This window comes from Oncorhynchus nerka, linkage group LG12 (genome assembly GCF_034236695.1).
Source record: "Oncorhynchus nerka isolate Pitt River linkage group LG12, Oner_Uvic_2.0, whole genome shotgun sequence".
Taxonomy (NCBI): Eukaryota; Metazoa; Chordata; class Actinopteri; order Salmoniformes; family Salmonidae; genus Oncorhynchus; species Oncorhynchus nerka.
The window spans coordinates 60,992,365-61,010,234 of record NC_088407.1 but is presented as its reverse complement, the minus strand read 5'-3'; the positions used below and the strand labels follow the sequence as shown (position 1 = coordinate 61,010,234).

General features: G+C 43.7%; 1 protein-coding gene across 5 annotated transcripts in view; it reads left to right on the top strand.

Moving 5' to 3' along the window:
- The window catches only part of LOC115138502 (steroid hormone receptor ERR2-like), a 68,717-nt gene that overhangs the window by 13,627 nt on the left and 37,220 nt on the right, over window positions 1-17,870 (top strand). For all 5 annotated transcript variants that reach the window (XM_029675402.2, XM_029675400.2, XM_029675399.2 and 2 more), the window contains one exon: window positions 8,022-8,431. In XM_029675402.2, coding sequence (XP_029531262.1) covers window positions 8,035-8,431 — 397 coding nt within the window. In that variant the 5' untranslated portion in view covers window positions 8,022-8,034. The remainder of the gene's footprint in view (window positions 1-8,021; window positions 8,432-17,870) is intronic.

Below are 17,870 nucleotides of genomic sequence, written 5' to 3'. Positions count from 1 at the left end.
AGTACCTGTGTGTGTGTGTGTTTCTGTTTGTGTATACAGTACGTGTGTGTGTGTGTTTCTGTTTGTGTATACAGTACGTGTGTGTGTGTGTTTCTGTTTGTGTACACAGTACGTGTGTGTGTGTGTTTCTGTTTGTGTATACAGTACGTGTGTGTGTGTTTCTGTTTGTGTATACAGTACGTGTGTGTGTGTGTTTCTGTTTGTGTATACAGTACCTGTGTGTGTGTGTGTTTCTGTTTGTTTATACAGTACGTGTGTGTGTGTGTTTCTGTTTGTGTATACAGTACGTGTGTGTGTGTGTTTCTGTTTGTGTATACAGTACGTGTGTGTGTGTGTTTCTGTTTGTGTATACAGTACCTGTGTGTGTGTGTGTTTCTGTTTGTGTATACAGTACGTGTGTGTGTGTGTTTCTGTTTGTGTATACAGTACGTGTGTGTGTGTGTTTCTGTTTGTGTACACAGTATGTGTGTGTGTGTGTATACAGAATGTGTGTGTGTGTGTGTGTGTGTGTGTGTGTGTGTGTGTGTGTTCCTGTTTGTCTATACAGTATGTGTGTGTGTGTTTCTGTTTGTCTATACAGTATGTGTGTGTGTGTGTGTGTTTCTGTTTAAGTATACAGTATGTGTGTGTGTGTGTATACAGAATGTGTGTGTGTGTGTGTGTGTGTGTGTGTGTGTGTGTGTGTGTACAGTATGTGTCTGTGTGTTTCTGTTTGTGTGTATAGTATGTGTGTGTGTGTTTCTGTTTGTCTATACAGTATGTGTGTGTGTGTGTGTTTCTGTTTGTCTATACAGTATGTGTGTGTGTGTTTCTGTTTAAGTATACAGTGTGTGTGTGTGTGTGTGTGTGTGTGTGTGTGTGTGTTTGTGTATACAGTATGTGTGTGTGCTTGCCCTTTTATATGTGTGTATCCAGTGCCCAAAAATGTACCCTCCCTTCACTATTCCTGAATGGCGTATGTTGGACGCCAGTGTGTAACTCAGCCAACCTTCCCGCCTATATTATCACCACTATTTATGGGAAATGAGAGGAGGGTTTGGGAGATCAGCCTGTAAAGAGGTGGGAACCAGGGAGGTTCCAAGGAGAGACTAGGTAGAGACCAGGGAGAGACCAGGTAGAGACCAGGGAGAGACCAGGCAGAGACTAGGGAGAGACCTGGGAGAGACCAGGCAGAGACCAGGGAGAGACCTGGGAGAGACCAGGCAGAGACCAGGGAGAGACCAGGTAGAGACTGGGAGAGACAAGGGAGAGACCAGGGAGAGACCGGGGAGAGATCAGGGAGAGACCGGGGAGAGACCAGGGAGAGACCGGGGAGAGAGACCGGGGAGAGACCGGGGAGAGACCAGGGAGAGACCGGGGAGAGACCGGGGAGAGACCTGGAAGAGACCGGGGAGAGACCTGGGAGAGACCGGGGAGAGACCTGGAAGAGCGGCCCTGGCTCTATAATGGTCTAAAGGAACTTATAAACTTGGTGGTTAGAGTTCTAAATGCTGATTGTCTGACAGTCGTGGTATATCAGACCGTATACCACAGGTATGACAAACATTTATTTTTACTTCTCTAATTACGTTGGTAACCAGTTTATAATAGAAATAAGGCACCACGGGGGTTTGTGGAATATAGCCAATATACCACAGCTAAGGGCTGTATCCAGGAACTCCGCGTTGCGTCGTGCGTAAGAACAGCCCTTAGCCGTGATATATTGGCCATATACCACACCACCTCGAGAATTTTTGTTTAATTTTACCACACCACCTCATACAGTAGCCCTGGAAGAAGACCAGCAGTTGGTGGCGCCATATATTACATTGTTGATTGTTGATCGTTAAATGAGAGACAAAAATGTACTTGTGTTTGACTCAAAGATGCCACAAACAAACAACCCATGTAGTGAAATTAACAATATTAAATGTATTTTGTTCTTTCTCATTTCTTTATCAGTGTCGATTATCAGCAAACTATATATGTTCAACATTTCACATAGTTTCAGTGTTACATATTTGACAACATATTTGGATCTCAACCGTGTGTATATGTGCTGTTTTTGTGTGAGCCTGTATAAACATTTACACATTTGATTGCAGTTCAATTGTTCTGGACAACTGATAAACTCACTAATTTTGCCCCGGTTAATTTAACCTAGTATATTTGTCTGTGTGTGTGTTTGGCCCTTCCTCTGATGAAGAGGATAATTTATGGTAGTGGCAGGACGGGCTCTTTGTTTGAAGCAGGTAGAGTTCCCCCCTAAACAAGACAGTCTATCAGAGGAAGATTAATGAAGTAATTTCATGCATGGCTCCTTGCCTCTGTCCCCCTGTACTCTCACTGTGTCTAAACCTGTGATTTACATTGGTCTGCTTTAAACAGGCTTAACCCTTTACAATAATATTTCCCTCTGTTTGTAGTCTATACACACACACTGCAGAGTCAATGCAGTGTCTTTTACCCTAGACATTAGCTATATTTCCAGAACTGTATGTGTGGACCAGTTTGATATTACACATATTGTTCCCTTGCTGGTTATAGTTGCCCTTTGGCCTGGTAGACAGGGTGGTGTGTCTGTGCTGGTTCCAGAACAGTGTTGTGTGGTGGGACAGCTGGAGCCAGGTCTCTGCGTCTCTGGTTTAGGCCAGGAAATGGAAAACCTGTTAAGGCTGTTAGACAATGTGTGTGGGATATGTCTTACACAATTCTTTATGATTAGGCATTAGGCATCCACTGCCAATGATTAATGCTCTTGATGACAGATTTGATGGTTGCTGATTCTTTTTCTGAACGAGCACCATTAGATTTTCTTCCTACTTTGAGATGAAATGATGCACTATAGGATCCTAATGTGTGCCAAGCCAGGGCTGTACTGATCTACTTTTTGTTCCATGTGATGATGAGCGGTCCTACTCTACAGGGAGCTTCTCTGCTGGGTATGCAGAGTAGTGTGTTAACTCTTCTATTGCTGTAGAAGAATGTTTAAACTGGTAACCCATTCCCTAACAGGGTTCTGGCATCTTCATCCGATCTTTCCTACCGCCATTTGTTTTCCGAGGATCCTTAGCCCCTTTTTCAGAATAGGATCACTCCAGTGTCACTCAGACAGTTTACGTCAGATAAACAGCAGCGCCTGTATCATAAGAGGGCCAGTTTTTCCTGCCAGCATCTTTCCAACAGGAAGGAAAGGGGTGGGGGGGGGGGGGGATCAATAGATGTGATCTGTGTCTTCTTGGGCAGCCAGCACTATCTTGTGGCTGGCCTGTTGGTGCGTGTGGCTCATGTTGTCGTAGTGAGTGAGCTCATGGCTTTATAAAGACTACAGTGACATCGCTGTGGAGCAGCTAAATTTAATCCTCTGCTGGAGACTGAGGAAGTTAATTGGCCGGGCAACGGAGCAGCATGGTCCCCCCAGTGGTAACCCTGCACCACCCAGCTCCATGTACACCCATCCCCTGGCCTACGGACTATTGATCTGGGGCCCGTGCTGCTCTCCATAAGCATGCATAAACATCCATTCCTCTCTCTCTCTCTTTCCTTCTCTCTCTCTTTCTTTCTTTCTTTCTTTCTTTCTTTCTTTCTTTTTCTCTCTCTCTCTCTTTCTGTAGCTCTGCCTCTCCCCCTCTTTTTGGATTTCTGATTTTCTGTCTGCTATCTTATTCCTCTATTGTGTTCTTCTATAGAACAGCACATCATACATCTCTGTCAGGCGACGTATTCGTTAACAAAGAGGCCTCTCCCTCCCACCCCTCCACACCCACGCTGCCCCTTCCTCTATCTGTTTAGAGCAGGACTAATGAATGAGAAAATCCCAAATGAGGAGTTTCTCCCAGATGAAATGGGTCCCTATGAGGTGCAGGGAGTGCCTCTAGCCTCTATACCAACCACTGCCTCCTTTCACATTTACTCAGATCCGTCTCCACCTCCTCACTTTCTCACACATACACACACACACACTCAAAATTGTCCCAGACGTCTTTTGTCCCCATTCCTCCGAGGGTTATTAACCTGGACCCAGTTATATAGAAAGGCATTCTCCCTATTTCACATGGTTCCCCATACACCCCCCTCCCCCCAAGCCCTGACCCCCTATCCCATTTCATTTCCATGGCCCCATGTGGATACAGAAACCCTCCAGAAACGTCCCGTCCTAAAGATGATGTTTGGAGACATGTGTATTCCAGTGATTGTAGCCAGTCAGCCTGTGATCTGGTTTCAGTCATTCAGCCCTCGTTCCCATCTCCCTAAATGAGTCGTCCTCCATGCAGCCGTGCGGTCGGCTGAGTGGTAAGAGGTGGCTGTGGCCACTGGAGGAGAGGTCACCATGGCAGCTGCCAGTGGGCTCTGGTGGTGGCTGGAGGCTGAGACGGTCTGTCAGGAGCTAATTGAGTTCCTCCTCCTGCGCTGACTCTGGGGCCAGTAGCTTATCAGGGACATCGCCCAGGGGCCTCCAGGCAGATCTGCCCCTACTGGGGCATCTGATATCACCCCCCACATCTGCTTAGGGTGAGGGGTTTGGGGCTGGGATGAGGTTAGCCAACACTATCAAACCAGGTTTTTGGCATCCCACAGCTCAGAGAGTGAAAAGTACATTCTAAATGATCTCATCATGCCATAAAACTCAGTCGCAGGACGAATCGTTTGAGTACACATTTTACATTTTCTCCCATTTTGAGTTGAGCTTTTAATATAAGCACTCGAGTTGTGTAATGTGCTCATAGAAAGAGGGAATGCTAATGTGAGTCAGAGAGACAACGTCTGAGTGTCTGTCCGTGTATGTGTTTAACACTTCAGTACAGTACAGACATTAGCACGCTACAGAAGTCAGCATACAGCTCACAGTAGGAATACCTACAAATTGGCCCAATTAGTTTCTCCAGGCTCTGTCGTCTTCCTGTGACAGTGTTCAGAATGTTCAGGCCGTGTTCAGAATGCTGCCGGAGGCCCAGGCAAAGAAGGGAATGGCTGAGACATGAGGACGGGTGCTCCTCAGTTCCCTCTTCTCCTGAAGAAGCGGAGCAGAGAGAGATAGAGGAGCTGGAGAGGAGATCATTAGGGCAGCTAATCCTGGTCACAGCAGCAGCAGTGGAATGATATTACTGATCTGAAATGCTGTTAGGAGGACCAGCTGGAATCAGATTAAAACCAAACTGCGCAGTGTGCTTTTGTGGGCCCATAACCCACCACTCAGCATGCATTTTGATCGGTACAAAGAGAAAGAAAGGAGGAGGGAAAGGGCGAGAGAGAGATATATCTTTGACGTGCAATCCTCCAGTGTGCAGCTGAGCAGCAGAATGGGAAAGGACACTTCCTGTACTTGAGAGGAAGACATAACTATGGATTTCACAACATACCTGGGTCTTGATCAGTTCAGTGGACCTCTTAATTTTATGTCCTGTCTGGGATACATCCTAATTAGCACCTGGTCCATATGTTGTGTTTTTATTAACACAATTCCTGCTGTCAAATTATTTATGTTCATATTATATTTGCCACATTATTAATAGTGTTTATAGATTTGATTTGAACCTGTCCCATTTGAGAAAAATAATATTTCTATAAATTTAAGAAAATATTTGATTAATGTACACTAGGTTCAAATGGTTAGTATTCATTCAATGTCATTAATCAATATAACCAGCCTTGTTAAAAACATAAGCAGAGCAGTAGCATAATGTGTCATTGCGGAATGAGTTAAGGGAATTGTAGCCAGAACATGTATTATATATGACCACATAGAGCTGGAGGGGAAACAGTTTAGACACTTATGCAATTATGCTAAGTGTCACCCTGGAGGTGACCTTTGAACTGGGGTTAAGCTTACTCTGAATTTGTGAATAAAAGCTAAATAGAGCCATCTAACAGCGTGCTGCCATTTTAATATAGAGCCGAGTGCAGGTGTCCTATCACACAGGTGCACAGAGCTGCTGAAGTAGAGAACATAAAGCGGATGAATAGAGACTAATTTCATTCATATATGTGGATAGAACCCCCGAGTTATTTAAACCAAGACATTACATGTATGTTAAAAAAGCATCAAGGAGATGGAGCTTTTTATTTCATTATCTTGCAAATTGTTTTATTTTGCTCTGACTTTTTAAGAGTACATAGAGTAATCTATCTGAAATACTAAATATTCCTTAAAACACAGGGAGAAAAAACCTTCAAACTTCCTTGGCTTTACTTTGACCTTCTCAATGTTTTTTATAGGTATTGTCCAACTTGTTTTTATAGTTACTGTGAGAAATACTGTAAATTGAGTGCCATGATCCCTAGTATAAAAGGTGGTTATCGGTTTTATATTGTGTACGTTCTATATTGAAAAAAGTTCCAGGAGTGTTCAGACAAAGGGCTTATTCCACAAGGTCAACGGTTTTAACAGGGGGCATTTTTTAATATTTATTTTAGCAGTTAACCTTTTTGTGAATTTTCAGAGGTGGTGGGCACCTGGAGTTCCAATGAATATACATGGGGAAACCCGGGAATGAGATTTAATTTGACACACTGACCCCCATCTCCACGGGCCCAGGAAGCCAGGGTGAGAAAATAAGGTTGACCCACTGACCCCTGGGCCTGAACCCTACCATCACCCACCCTTACAATTAAATCAGCCAGAGAGAGAGACAGCTATCCTGGCTGGCCCTTCTCTGGCTGGCCGATGGGGATATGGAAAGGCCTTTCCCTCTCCCTCTCTGCACTCTGTAGCAGTCTGAGACGTCCACTCATGGATAAATCCTGATAGAGACGTTAGGCATACTGGTAGAGAGTGTCTACCCTTTCTCTTCCCTGCCGATGGCAAACTGACATGGGAACTATGTAAACATTACCATTATTTGGCAATATACTAATATAACTAACGTGTTAAGGCAGAACCTGGGCTGACTAGCTGCCACTCAACCAGGAACCCCGGTGTTTGCATTTGCATAAGTCACGCAAGGCTCAATTTGATGAATGTGGATGAGTGCAGGCAACCTTTGACCTTGTCAGGGGTGCCTAGTGCAGAGGTGTGTGTGTGATCCCGCCACGACCCTGACGTCATTGTGTCCACACCACCTTTAGAATACTATTATCCCTCTCTTATAGCACTCCATCTCCTCAGTTCACTCTGTTGACCCAGGAAAAGTCCATATTACAAGAGAGCAGTACTGTTTTATCTGTTCTCCCAGTCCACTTTACATGTGGTGGAAGGAAACATAAATCAAATCGAATGGACAATGAGCTGTTTTGGGGGTTTTGTATCAACACAGCCAGAGGCTGCACTTTATTTCACTCAAGGCAGGCACAACATCAGAAAATTCAGAAATTCTGTTATCAACCAGACAGTGAACAAAGTCAATATCCTTTTGTCATCATGTTTCTTTTTGCCTGACTGCTGACTCAAGGAGACCGCTCCAGATAAGTCTTCTGTGCTCTGGCTTTCTTTAACCTAGTCTTAAATATGTGTCCCAGGCATGGTGCCATCATGTTTCTTTTTGCCTGACTGCTGACTCAAGGAGACCGCTCCAGATAAGTCTTCTGTGCTCTGGCTTTCTTTAACCTAGTCTTAAATATGTGTCCCAGGCATGGTGCCATCCTGTGTCAGCTGTGGTTGTGTTTCTGTGTTAAAGCAGAAGGAGTGTGGTCAGTGTTGAGCGTGTTTATTGCACCTGTGTGTTCTCTCTCTCACGGCTGGTGGAGTGTGGGGTTAATGAGGCGCTTAGGATCCTCCCACCTGGTTGGCTGGTTAATGGTGATGGTTAGGCTAACATAAATGTCGGGGGGGTCAGAATAAAAGAGAACAGCTGATAATGTAGTAAGTCCTCTTTGGAGTGTGGGAGTGTGAAGGGACTTGATCTGTGTGAACAGTAGCCTACAGAGTTTTCCCACAGTCAAATTGTGCAAAAATGCGTTCTCTCTCTGTAGCTGTCATTGTATCGTTAGACAATGTGTATAGATTTTTGTTTTGTGGGTAGCACCAGTCGATCTGAAGCTGTTCATGTCTGTAGTCAGACAAACCGCGCAAATTACCCTCCCCTCTCCTTTCCCCCCTTCTCCAGGCTGCTGAATAGAATGGCTGCCGATGACCGGCACCTTCCCTCCAGCTGCGGGTCCTACATCAAGACGGAGCCGTCCAGCCCCTCCTCAGTCATCGACACGGTCAGCCACCACAGCCCCAGCGGCAACTCGGACGCCAGCGGTGGCTATGTCAGCGCCATGAACAGCCACTCCAACGGCCTGGACTCTCCGCCCATGTTCACGCCCGGCGGGCTAGGCCCCGGCGCCTGCCGCAAGCGCTACGACGACTGCTCTAGCAACATCATGGAGGACTCACCCATTAAGTGCGAATACATGTTGAACTCCATCCCCAAGAGGCTGTGCCTGGTCTGTGGAGATATAGCCTCTGGGTATCACTACGGCGTGGCCTCATGTGAGGCCTGCAAAGCCTTCTTTAAAAGGACAATACAAGGTATTTCCCTGACACCCCCCCCCCCCCCCCACAAACACACTCAGTACAAGGGATCTGCCCCCCTTTCAGACACAACAATACACTCCATACAGTGTTTTACCTCTCCTCCTCCTCCAGCATAAAACACACACTAGAAGATGTACTGTATCTCTCTGTGGTCTGAACACAATCACCTACTGCCCTGAACTACCATCTTCTAATGTAGCTGTTGACCTACATCATCTCCCTTTATCTCCCTGGGAAAAGGTATATGTTTGAAATGCTGGTGCCTCCAGTTGTGCTGCTATCAATGGCCTGCATTGCTATGACACCCAGGGCACCTTCATTAATAGTGAGGGGAATCACATGCAGTGCAGCACAGTATGAGACAACACATGTCCACAGGGGCTGAATACAAAGTTGACAGCCACACACAGGATAGGCCACTAGCCCGTCGCTCGCGATGACGTCATCTGCTGGGTGGGTAGGTAGGGGGCAGTGGTCGTGACATCATCATCAGGGGTTATCATCAGCAGGTGCTTGTTTCCTGTCCTGTGTGTGTGTGTGTGTGTGTGTGTGTGCTGCATGTGTGTGTGAGTGAGTGCCTGAGGAATAGGGCGTGAGTGCAGATCTGCATGGTATGATGTATCACAGGTTCCCATTAGAGAGGCAATGACAGGCCCCCCACTGTGTGTCTCTCTGTGTGCTCTGTCCTACATTAATCAGTGGGACCTACGGTACGGAGGGAGATATTATTGAGCCAGGGAAAATCACTGCTCAACATGCACAGCTGTCCCTGCCTAAGCTCAGACAGTCTGCGTGAGAATGGGAGAAATTCAAAATGAAAACTAATATTTTTATATTTAGTGTCATGCATTAAGGTAAACATACAGTGAGCTCCAAAAGTAATGGGACAGCGATTATATTTTTGTTTGTTTTAGCTCTGTACTCCAGCACTTTAGATTTGAAATGATATAATGACTATGAAAGACTATGAAAGGCTGTTACAGGCTGTCAGCTTTAATTTGAGGGAACTGTTTAGAAATTACAGCATTTTTTGTACATAGTCCCCCCCCAATTTTAGGGGAACAAAAGTATTGGTACAAATTCACTTATATGTGTATTAAAGTAGTCAAATGTGTAGTATTTGGTCCCATATTCTTAGCACACAATAACCACATCCAGCCCGTGACTCTACAAACTTGTAGGATGCATTTGCTGTTTGTTTTGGTTGTGTTTCAAATTAAAATAATATAAAATAAAATGGTAGAGTTCACATGTGCCGAATACAACAGGTGTAGACTAGAGTGAAATGTTTACTTACGAACACATTCCCAACAATGCAGAGTTAAAACAGTAAGACAAATATTTGCCAAATAAAAAGGATATAGTATCACAATAAAATAATGAGACTATATTATTTTATGCCAATTAGAAATGAATAGTAAATAATGTATTTTGCACTTTTATAGTAAATAAGAATATAATATGTTTCTAAACACTTCTACATTCATGTGGACGCTACCATGATTATGGATAATCCTAAATGAATCCTGAATAATGACAAGTGAGAAAGTTACAGACGCACAAATACCTTACTTACAATAACGGGAGGCTAGCGTTTTCCAATCAAATCACATTTTGTGTCATATGCTCCAAATACAACATGTGTAGACCTTACCGTGAAATGCTTCATGTGTAGACCTTACCGTGAAATACAACGTGTAGACCTTACCGTGAAATACAACAGGTGCAGACCTTACCGTGAAATACAACAGGTGCAGAACTTACCGTGAAATACAACATGTGTAGACCCTACCGTGAAATACAACAGGTGCAGAACTTACCGTGAAATACAACATGTGTAGACCTTACCGTGAAATGCAACATGTGTAGACCTTACCATGAAATACAACATGTGTAGACCCTACCGTGAAATGCAACATGTGTAGACCCTACCGTGAAATGCAACATGTGTAGACCTTACCGTGAAATGCAACATGTGTAGACCTTACCGTGAAATGCAACATGTGTAGACCTTACCATGAAATGCAACATGTGTAGACCTTACCGTGAAATGCAACATATGTAGACCTTACCGTGAAATACAACAGGTACAGAACTTACCGTGAAATACAACATGTGTAGACCTTACCGTGAAATACAACGTGTAGACCTTACCGTGAAATACAACAGGTGCAGACCTTACCGTGAAATACAACAGGTGCAGAACTTACCGTGAAATACAACATGTGTAGACCCTACCGTGAAATACAACAGGTGCAGAACTTACCGTGAAATACAACATGTGTAGACCCTACCGTGAAATACAACAGGTGCAGAACTTACCGTGAAATACAACATGTGTAGACCTTACCGTGAAATGCAACATGTGTAGACCTTACCATGAAATGCAACATGTGTAGACCCTACCGTGAAATGCAACATGTGTAGACCCTACCGTGAAATGCAACATGTGTAGACCTTACCGTGAAATGCAACATGTGTAGACCTTACCGTGAAATGCAACATGTGTAGACCTTACCGTGAAATGCAACATGTGTAGACCTGTACCGTGAAATGCAACATGTGTAGACCTTACCGTGAAATGCAACATGTGTAGACCTTACCGTGAAATGCAACATGTGTAGACCTTACCGTGAAATGCAACATGTGTAGACCTTACCGTGAAATGCAACATGTGTAGACCTTACCGTGAAATGCAACATGTGCAGACCTTACCGAAATGAAATACAACAGGTGCAGAACTTACCGTGAAATGCAACATGTGTAGACCCTACCGTGAAATACAACATGTGTAGACCTTACCGTGAAATGCAACATGTGTAGACCCTACCGTGAAATACAACATGTGTAGAACTTACCGTGAAATGCAACATGTGTAGACCTTACCGTGAAATGCAACATGTGTAGACCTTACCATGAAATGCAACATGTGTAGACCCTACCGTGAAATGCAACATGTGTAGACCTACCGTGAAATGCAACATGTGTAGACCTTACCGTGAAATGCAACATGTGTAGACCTTACCGTGAAATGCAACATGTGTAGACCTTACCATGAAATGCAACATGTGTAGACCTTACCGTGAAATGCAACATATGTAGACCTTACCGTGAAATACAACGTGTAGACCTTACCGTGAAATACAACAGGTGCAGACCTTACCGTGAAATGCAACATGTGTAGACCTTACCGTGAAATACAACATGTGTAGACCTTACCGTGAAATACAACATGTGTAGACCTTACCGTGAAATGCAACATGTGTAGACCTTACCGTGAAATGCAACATGTGTAGACCTTACCGTGAAATGCAACATGTGTAGACCTTACCGTGAAATGCAACATGTGTAGACCTTACCGTGAAATGCAACATGTGTAGACCTTACCGTGAAATGCAACATGTGTAGACCTTACCGTGAAATGCAACATGTGTAGACCTTACCGTGAAATGCAACATGTGTAGACCTTACCGTGAAATGCAACATGTGTAGACCTTACCGTGAAATGCAACATGTGTAGACCTTACCGTGAAATGCAACATGTGTAGACCTTACCGTGAAATGCAACATGTGTAGACCTTACCGTGAAATGCAACATGTGTAGACCTTACCGTGAAATGCAACATGTGTAGACCTTACCGTGAAATGCAACATGTGTAGACCTTACCGTGAAATGCAACATGTGTAGACCTTACCGTGAAATGCAACATGTGTAGACCTTACCGTGAACCGTGAAATGCAACATGTGTAGACCATACCGTGAAATGCAACATGTGTAGACCTTACCGTGAAATGCAACATGTGTAGACCTACCGTGAAATGCAACATGTGTAGACCTTACCGTGAAATGCAACATGTGTAGACCTTACCATGAAATGCATGTGTAGACCATGAAATGTAGACCTTACCGTGAAATGCAACATGTGTAGACCTTACCGTGAAATGCAACATGTGTAGACCTTACCGTGAAATGCAACATGTGTAGACCTTACCGTGAAATGCAACATGTGTAGACCTTACCGTGAAATGCAACATGTGTAGACCTTACCGTGAAATGCAACATGTGTAGACCTTACCGTGAAATGCAACATGTGTAGACCTTACCGTGAAATGCAACATGTGTAGACCTTACCGTGAAATGCAACATGTGTAGACCTTACCGTGAAATGCAACATGTGTAGACCTTACCGTGAAATGCAACATGTGTAGACCTTACCGTGAAATGCAACATGTGTAGACCTTACCGTGAAATGCAACATGTGTAGACCTTACCGTGAAATGCAACATGTGTAGACCTTACCGTGAAATGCAACATGTGTAGAATGAAATGCAACATGTGTAGACCTTACCGTGAAATGCAACATGTGTAGACCTTACCGTGAAATGCAACATGTGTAGACCTTACCGTGAAATGCAACATGTGTAGACCTTACCGTGAAATGCAACATGTGTAGACCTTACCGTGAAATGCAACATGTGTAGACCTTACCGTGAAATGCAACATGTGTAGACCTTACCGTGAAATGCAACATGTGTAAGACCTTACCGTGAAATGCAACATGTGTAGACCTTACCGTGAAATGCAACATGTGTAGACCTTACCGTGAAATTCAACATGTGTAGACCTTACCGTGAAATGCAACATGTGTAGACCATACCGTGAAATGCAACATGTGTAGACCTTACCGTGAAATACAACATGTGTAGACCCTACCGTGAAATACAACATGTGTAGACCTTACCGTGAAATGCAACATGTGTAGACCTTACCATGAAATGCAACATGTGTAGACCATACCGTGAAATGCAACATGTGTAGACCTTACCGTGAAATGCAAATTCAACATGTGTAGACCTTACCGTGAAATGCAACATGTGTAGACCATGTGTAGACCTTACCGTGAAATGCAACATGTGTAGACCTTACCGTGAAATGCAACATGTGTAGACCATACCGTGAAATGCAACATGTGTAGACCATACCGTGAAATGCAACATGTGTAGACCATACCGTGAAATGCAACATGTGTAGACCTTACCGTGAAATGCAACATGTGTAGACCTTACCATGAAATGCAACATGTGTAGACCATACCGTGAAATGCAACATGTGTAGACCTTACCGTGAAATTCAACATGTGTAGACCTTACCGTGAAATGCAACATGTGTAGACCTTACCGTGAAATGCAACATGTGTAGACCTTACCGTGAAATGCAACATGTGTAGACCTTACCGTGAAATGCAACATGTGTAGACCTTACCGTGAAATGCAACATGTGTAGACCTTACCGTGAAATGCAACATGTGTAAACCTTACCGTGAAATGCAACATGTGTAGACCTTACCGTGAAATGCAACATGTGTAGACCATACCGTGAAATGCAACATGTGTAGACCATACCGTGAAATGCAACATGTGTAGACCTTACCGTGAAATGCAACATGTGTAGACCTTACCATGAAATGCAACATGTGTAGACCATACCGTGAAATGCAACATGTGTAGACCTTACCGTGAAATTCAACATGTGTAGACCTTACCGTGAAATGCAACATGTGTAGACCTTACCGTGAAATGCAACATGTGTAGACCTTACCGTGAAATGCAACATGTGTAGACCATACCGTGAAATGCAACATGTGTAGACCATACCGTGAAATGCAACATGTGTAGACCTTACCGTGAAATGCAACATGTGTAGACCTTACCGTGAAATGCAACATGTGTAGACCTTACCATGAAATGCAACATGTGTAGACCATACCGTGAAATGCAACATGTGTAGACCTTACCGTGAAATTCAACATGTGTAGACCTTACCGTGAAATGCAACATGTGTAGACCTTACCGTGAAATGCAACATGTGTAGACCTTACCGTGAAATGCAACATGTGTAGACCTTACCGTGAAATGCAACATGTGTAGACCTTACCGTGAAATGCAACATATGTAGACCTTACCGTGAAATACAACATGTGTAGACCTTACCGTGAAATGCAACATGTGTAGACCTTACCGTGAAATGCAACATGTGTAGACCATACCGTGAAATGCAACATGTGTAGACCTTACCGTGAAATTCAACATGTGTAGACCTTACCGTGAAATGCAACATGTGTAGACCTTACCGTGAAATGCAACATGTGTAGACCTTACCGTGAAATGCAACATGTGTAGACCTTACCGTGAAATACAACATGTGTAGACCTCACCGTGAAATGCAACATGTGTAGACCCTACCGTGAAATACTTACTTACGAGCCCTTAACCAACAATGCCAAAAAGTGAGTATAAAAAATGTGGTAAATAAACTAAAGGAAAAATAGTAACACAATAAAAAGAACTATAACAACAACAAAGCTATATACAAGGGGTACCGGTACCGAGTGACACTCTAAGACACACACATACAGTACCATTCACATTCTTCACACACACTGCTGTCAGTGTAGTATGTGTGAGCGTGTGGTCAGAGTCCAGGGAGTGTAAACAATAATAATAAAATAAGGGGTTATTCGGGGGGGGGGGGGGGGGTATTCGGTATGATATGATAATGATCCTTTCTCACTCGTCATTATTGATGATTCGTGCAGGATTATCCTTAATCATGGTAGCATCCACATTAACGTAGAAGTGTTAAGAAACATTATTTTTTACAATAAAAATGACTCCAAAATGACCCAATAAATTTTTTGACATTCATTTATATTGGTCAGAAAATAATCTGAAACACAACCTAAACAGCAAATGCATCCAAGAAAAGTGTAGTCACAAGCTGGATGTGGTCATTGCGAGCTATGAACATGGAACCAAATACTTAACTATGTAATACTTTAATACACATATAAGTGAATTTGTCCCAATACTTCTGCTGCCCTAAAATGGGGTGACTATATACAACAAGTTCTGCCATTTCTAATTGGTTCACCTGATATGGATTAAAATACCCTCAAATGAAAGCTGTCAGTCTGCAATGTAACATCATAGTCATTGTAGAATTTCAAATCCAAAGTGCTGGAGTACAGAGCCAAAACAACAACACACTTGTCACTGTCCCAGTACTTTTGGAGTGCACTGTATTTAGGAGGCAAATGTATTTATTATATATTTATACCTTCGGGTGGCAGCTAGCCTAGTGGTTAGAGACAGGTAGCCTAGTGGTTAGAGACAGGTAGCCTAGTGGTTAGAGACAGCTAGCCTAGTGGTTAGAGACAGGTAGCCTAGTGGTTAGAGACAGGTAGCCTAGTGGTTAGAGACAGCTAGCCTAGTGGTTAGAGACAGCTATCCTAGTGGTTAGAGACAGGTAGCCTAGTGGTTAGAGACAGGTAGCCTAGTGGTTAGAGACAGCTAGCCTAGTGGTTAGAGACAGCTAGCCTAGTGGTTAGAGACAGCTAGCCTAGTGGTTAGAGACAGGTAGCCTAGTGGTTAGAGACAGCTAGCCTAGTGGTTAGAGCGTTGGGCCAGTAACCAAAAGGTTGCTAGATTGAATCCCCAAGCTCGTTCTGCCCCTGAACAGGCAGTTAAACAACTGTTCCTAGGTCGTCATTGTAAATAGGAATTTGTTCTTAACTGACTTGCCTAGTTAAATAAAAAACTTTTGACATTGTACATGCCTCATATATGTTCTGTAAATATAATAGTCTGTACATCTCAATTGAGGTCCTTAGCTTCTTAAAAATGTCCCCCCCTTAAAATGCCATTATTGCTCCCAGGTTATGGAGTGCAGGCTGTCTAGCAGGCCTAGGTGTTTATTTTGGACATCCCAAATCCTATCAGCTTTAAACAGTCTATGTACCTTCGCAGGCAAACAGAAGCATTAGGCCAAATCCTGCTGTTTACCCATGCTGCCATCAGCTATCCTGTCTATTGACAAAAGATGAACATTTTCTCTCAAGTAACATAACTATGCTTTTGTCCCCTCGCTACAAAACATTGACGGCGACACACAATAGAACAGAAAAGAGCAATCTGGGAAGAAAGAGACGTCTTAAGTGGAGCAATGGCCCAAACGATTAAGAGAGAGGTACATGAAAAGAAAAATTGAAAGTTCTCTCTTTTTTTTCCCTCCCTCACTTTGCATTGTCGATTTGAAATCCCTCTCTTTCTCCTCTTGGAGGGCTGCCTGTAATGGAGCTAATCTGCCGTCGTTTGTCCGAGCCACAGGAGTTTTGTCAATAACAATCAGCGTTTGGAAAGTGTAATTAAGGCCGAGGCTTTTCATTAGGAGGAAGGGAGGGGGCTGTCTCCAGGGACAGCAGGGCCAATTAGAAACTCAGGCACGCATCGCACGCCGGGTAATTTCAGGGAAAGGAGGGAGAGAAAAAAACGAGGACTTCTTTAGATTGGAGAGGGACCCGAGCGCTCTTTCAGAGGAGGAGAGGCTTAATGGCATAATAATCAGACAGGGGTCCCAATCCAGGCAGAACAGGACAGGGAGGAGGACCATGGGACGTTGGGGGAGGGGGAGGAGGAGGGGGCCGAAAGCCTCTGAAATAATAAAAACCACACAGGATGACTAGAGGAGGAAGAGGGCGCAGTAAACAGTGGGACATAAAGCCCTTGGATGAAGAAGAGGTTTCAGTAGATGAGACCTGATTAATTAAAGAAATAATGAGGCTGTCTTTCCAGGGTGGAGTGTGTGAGACGACATCCCTTAATGAGAACAACACAGGAGACGTATCTTTCACACTCATTCATCATATTGTTTCTAAGCAATAACACTAAAGCTAATGGACTTTTTTCCCTTGACATCTTTAGCACACAATGAAATGCATTTCATCTGAGAACAATTTGAGACAATAGTGACCACACAGTTGACTTTGTCCGCACGGAATATTTTCCGTAAATGTCTGTTTTTCAACCTGGGGTTCCTAGCTTCATTTCTCTTCTCTCTACTTCCTTACGTTCCACTGCTGTAAAAGAGACCTGATGCCCCTACCTTTTAGACAGGAGGGAATGGCAAATCCATCTTCTGTCACATATTCATCCAATGAAAAGCCCCCTGAACTCTTACATGGAGATAGATACATTAGTCAAGCCCAGGCCCAAATTAACGTCAACCTAGATCAGCATCCATCCCGGAAATACTCCTGCTCTTATAGCTCCCTAATCATAGTCCCGTCCCGCACCTCGCGTGCCCCGCCAATCAAAAACATAAATCTCTTATTGAACCTTATTTTTCTCTCGTTTTGAACCCAAGTGTAAAATTGCTTGAAAACCAACTGAACTCAGTGGCCCTCTTTTTTATATGAAGTAATAGACCTTGACAGTAAGCCTGTAAAAGTCAGTTTCGATTTTGATGAGAAATACCTGCCATTTTACTGTAATTTACTTACAGGACCTGACTTTCCCCTCACTGCCCTGGCACAGGTCCTGAAAAGCCATAAAATAAATTGAGAGAAGAAAATATTTTTTATGTTATTTGTTTCAT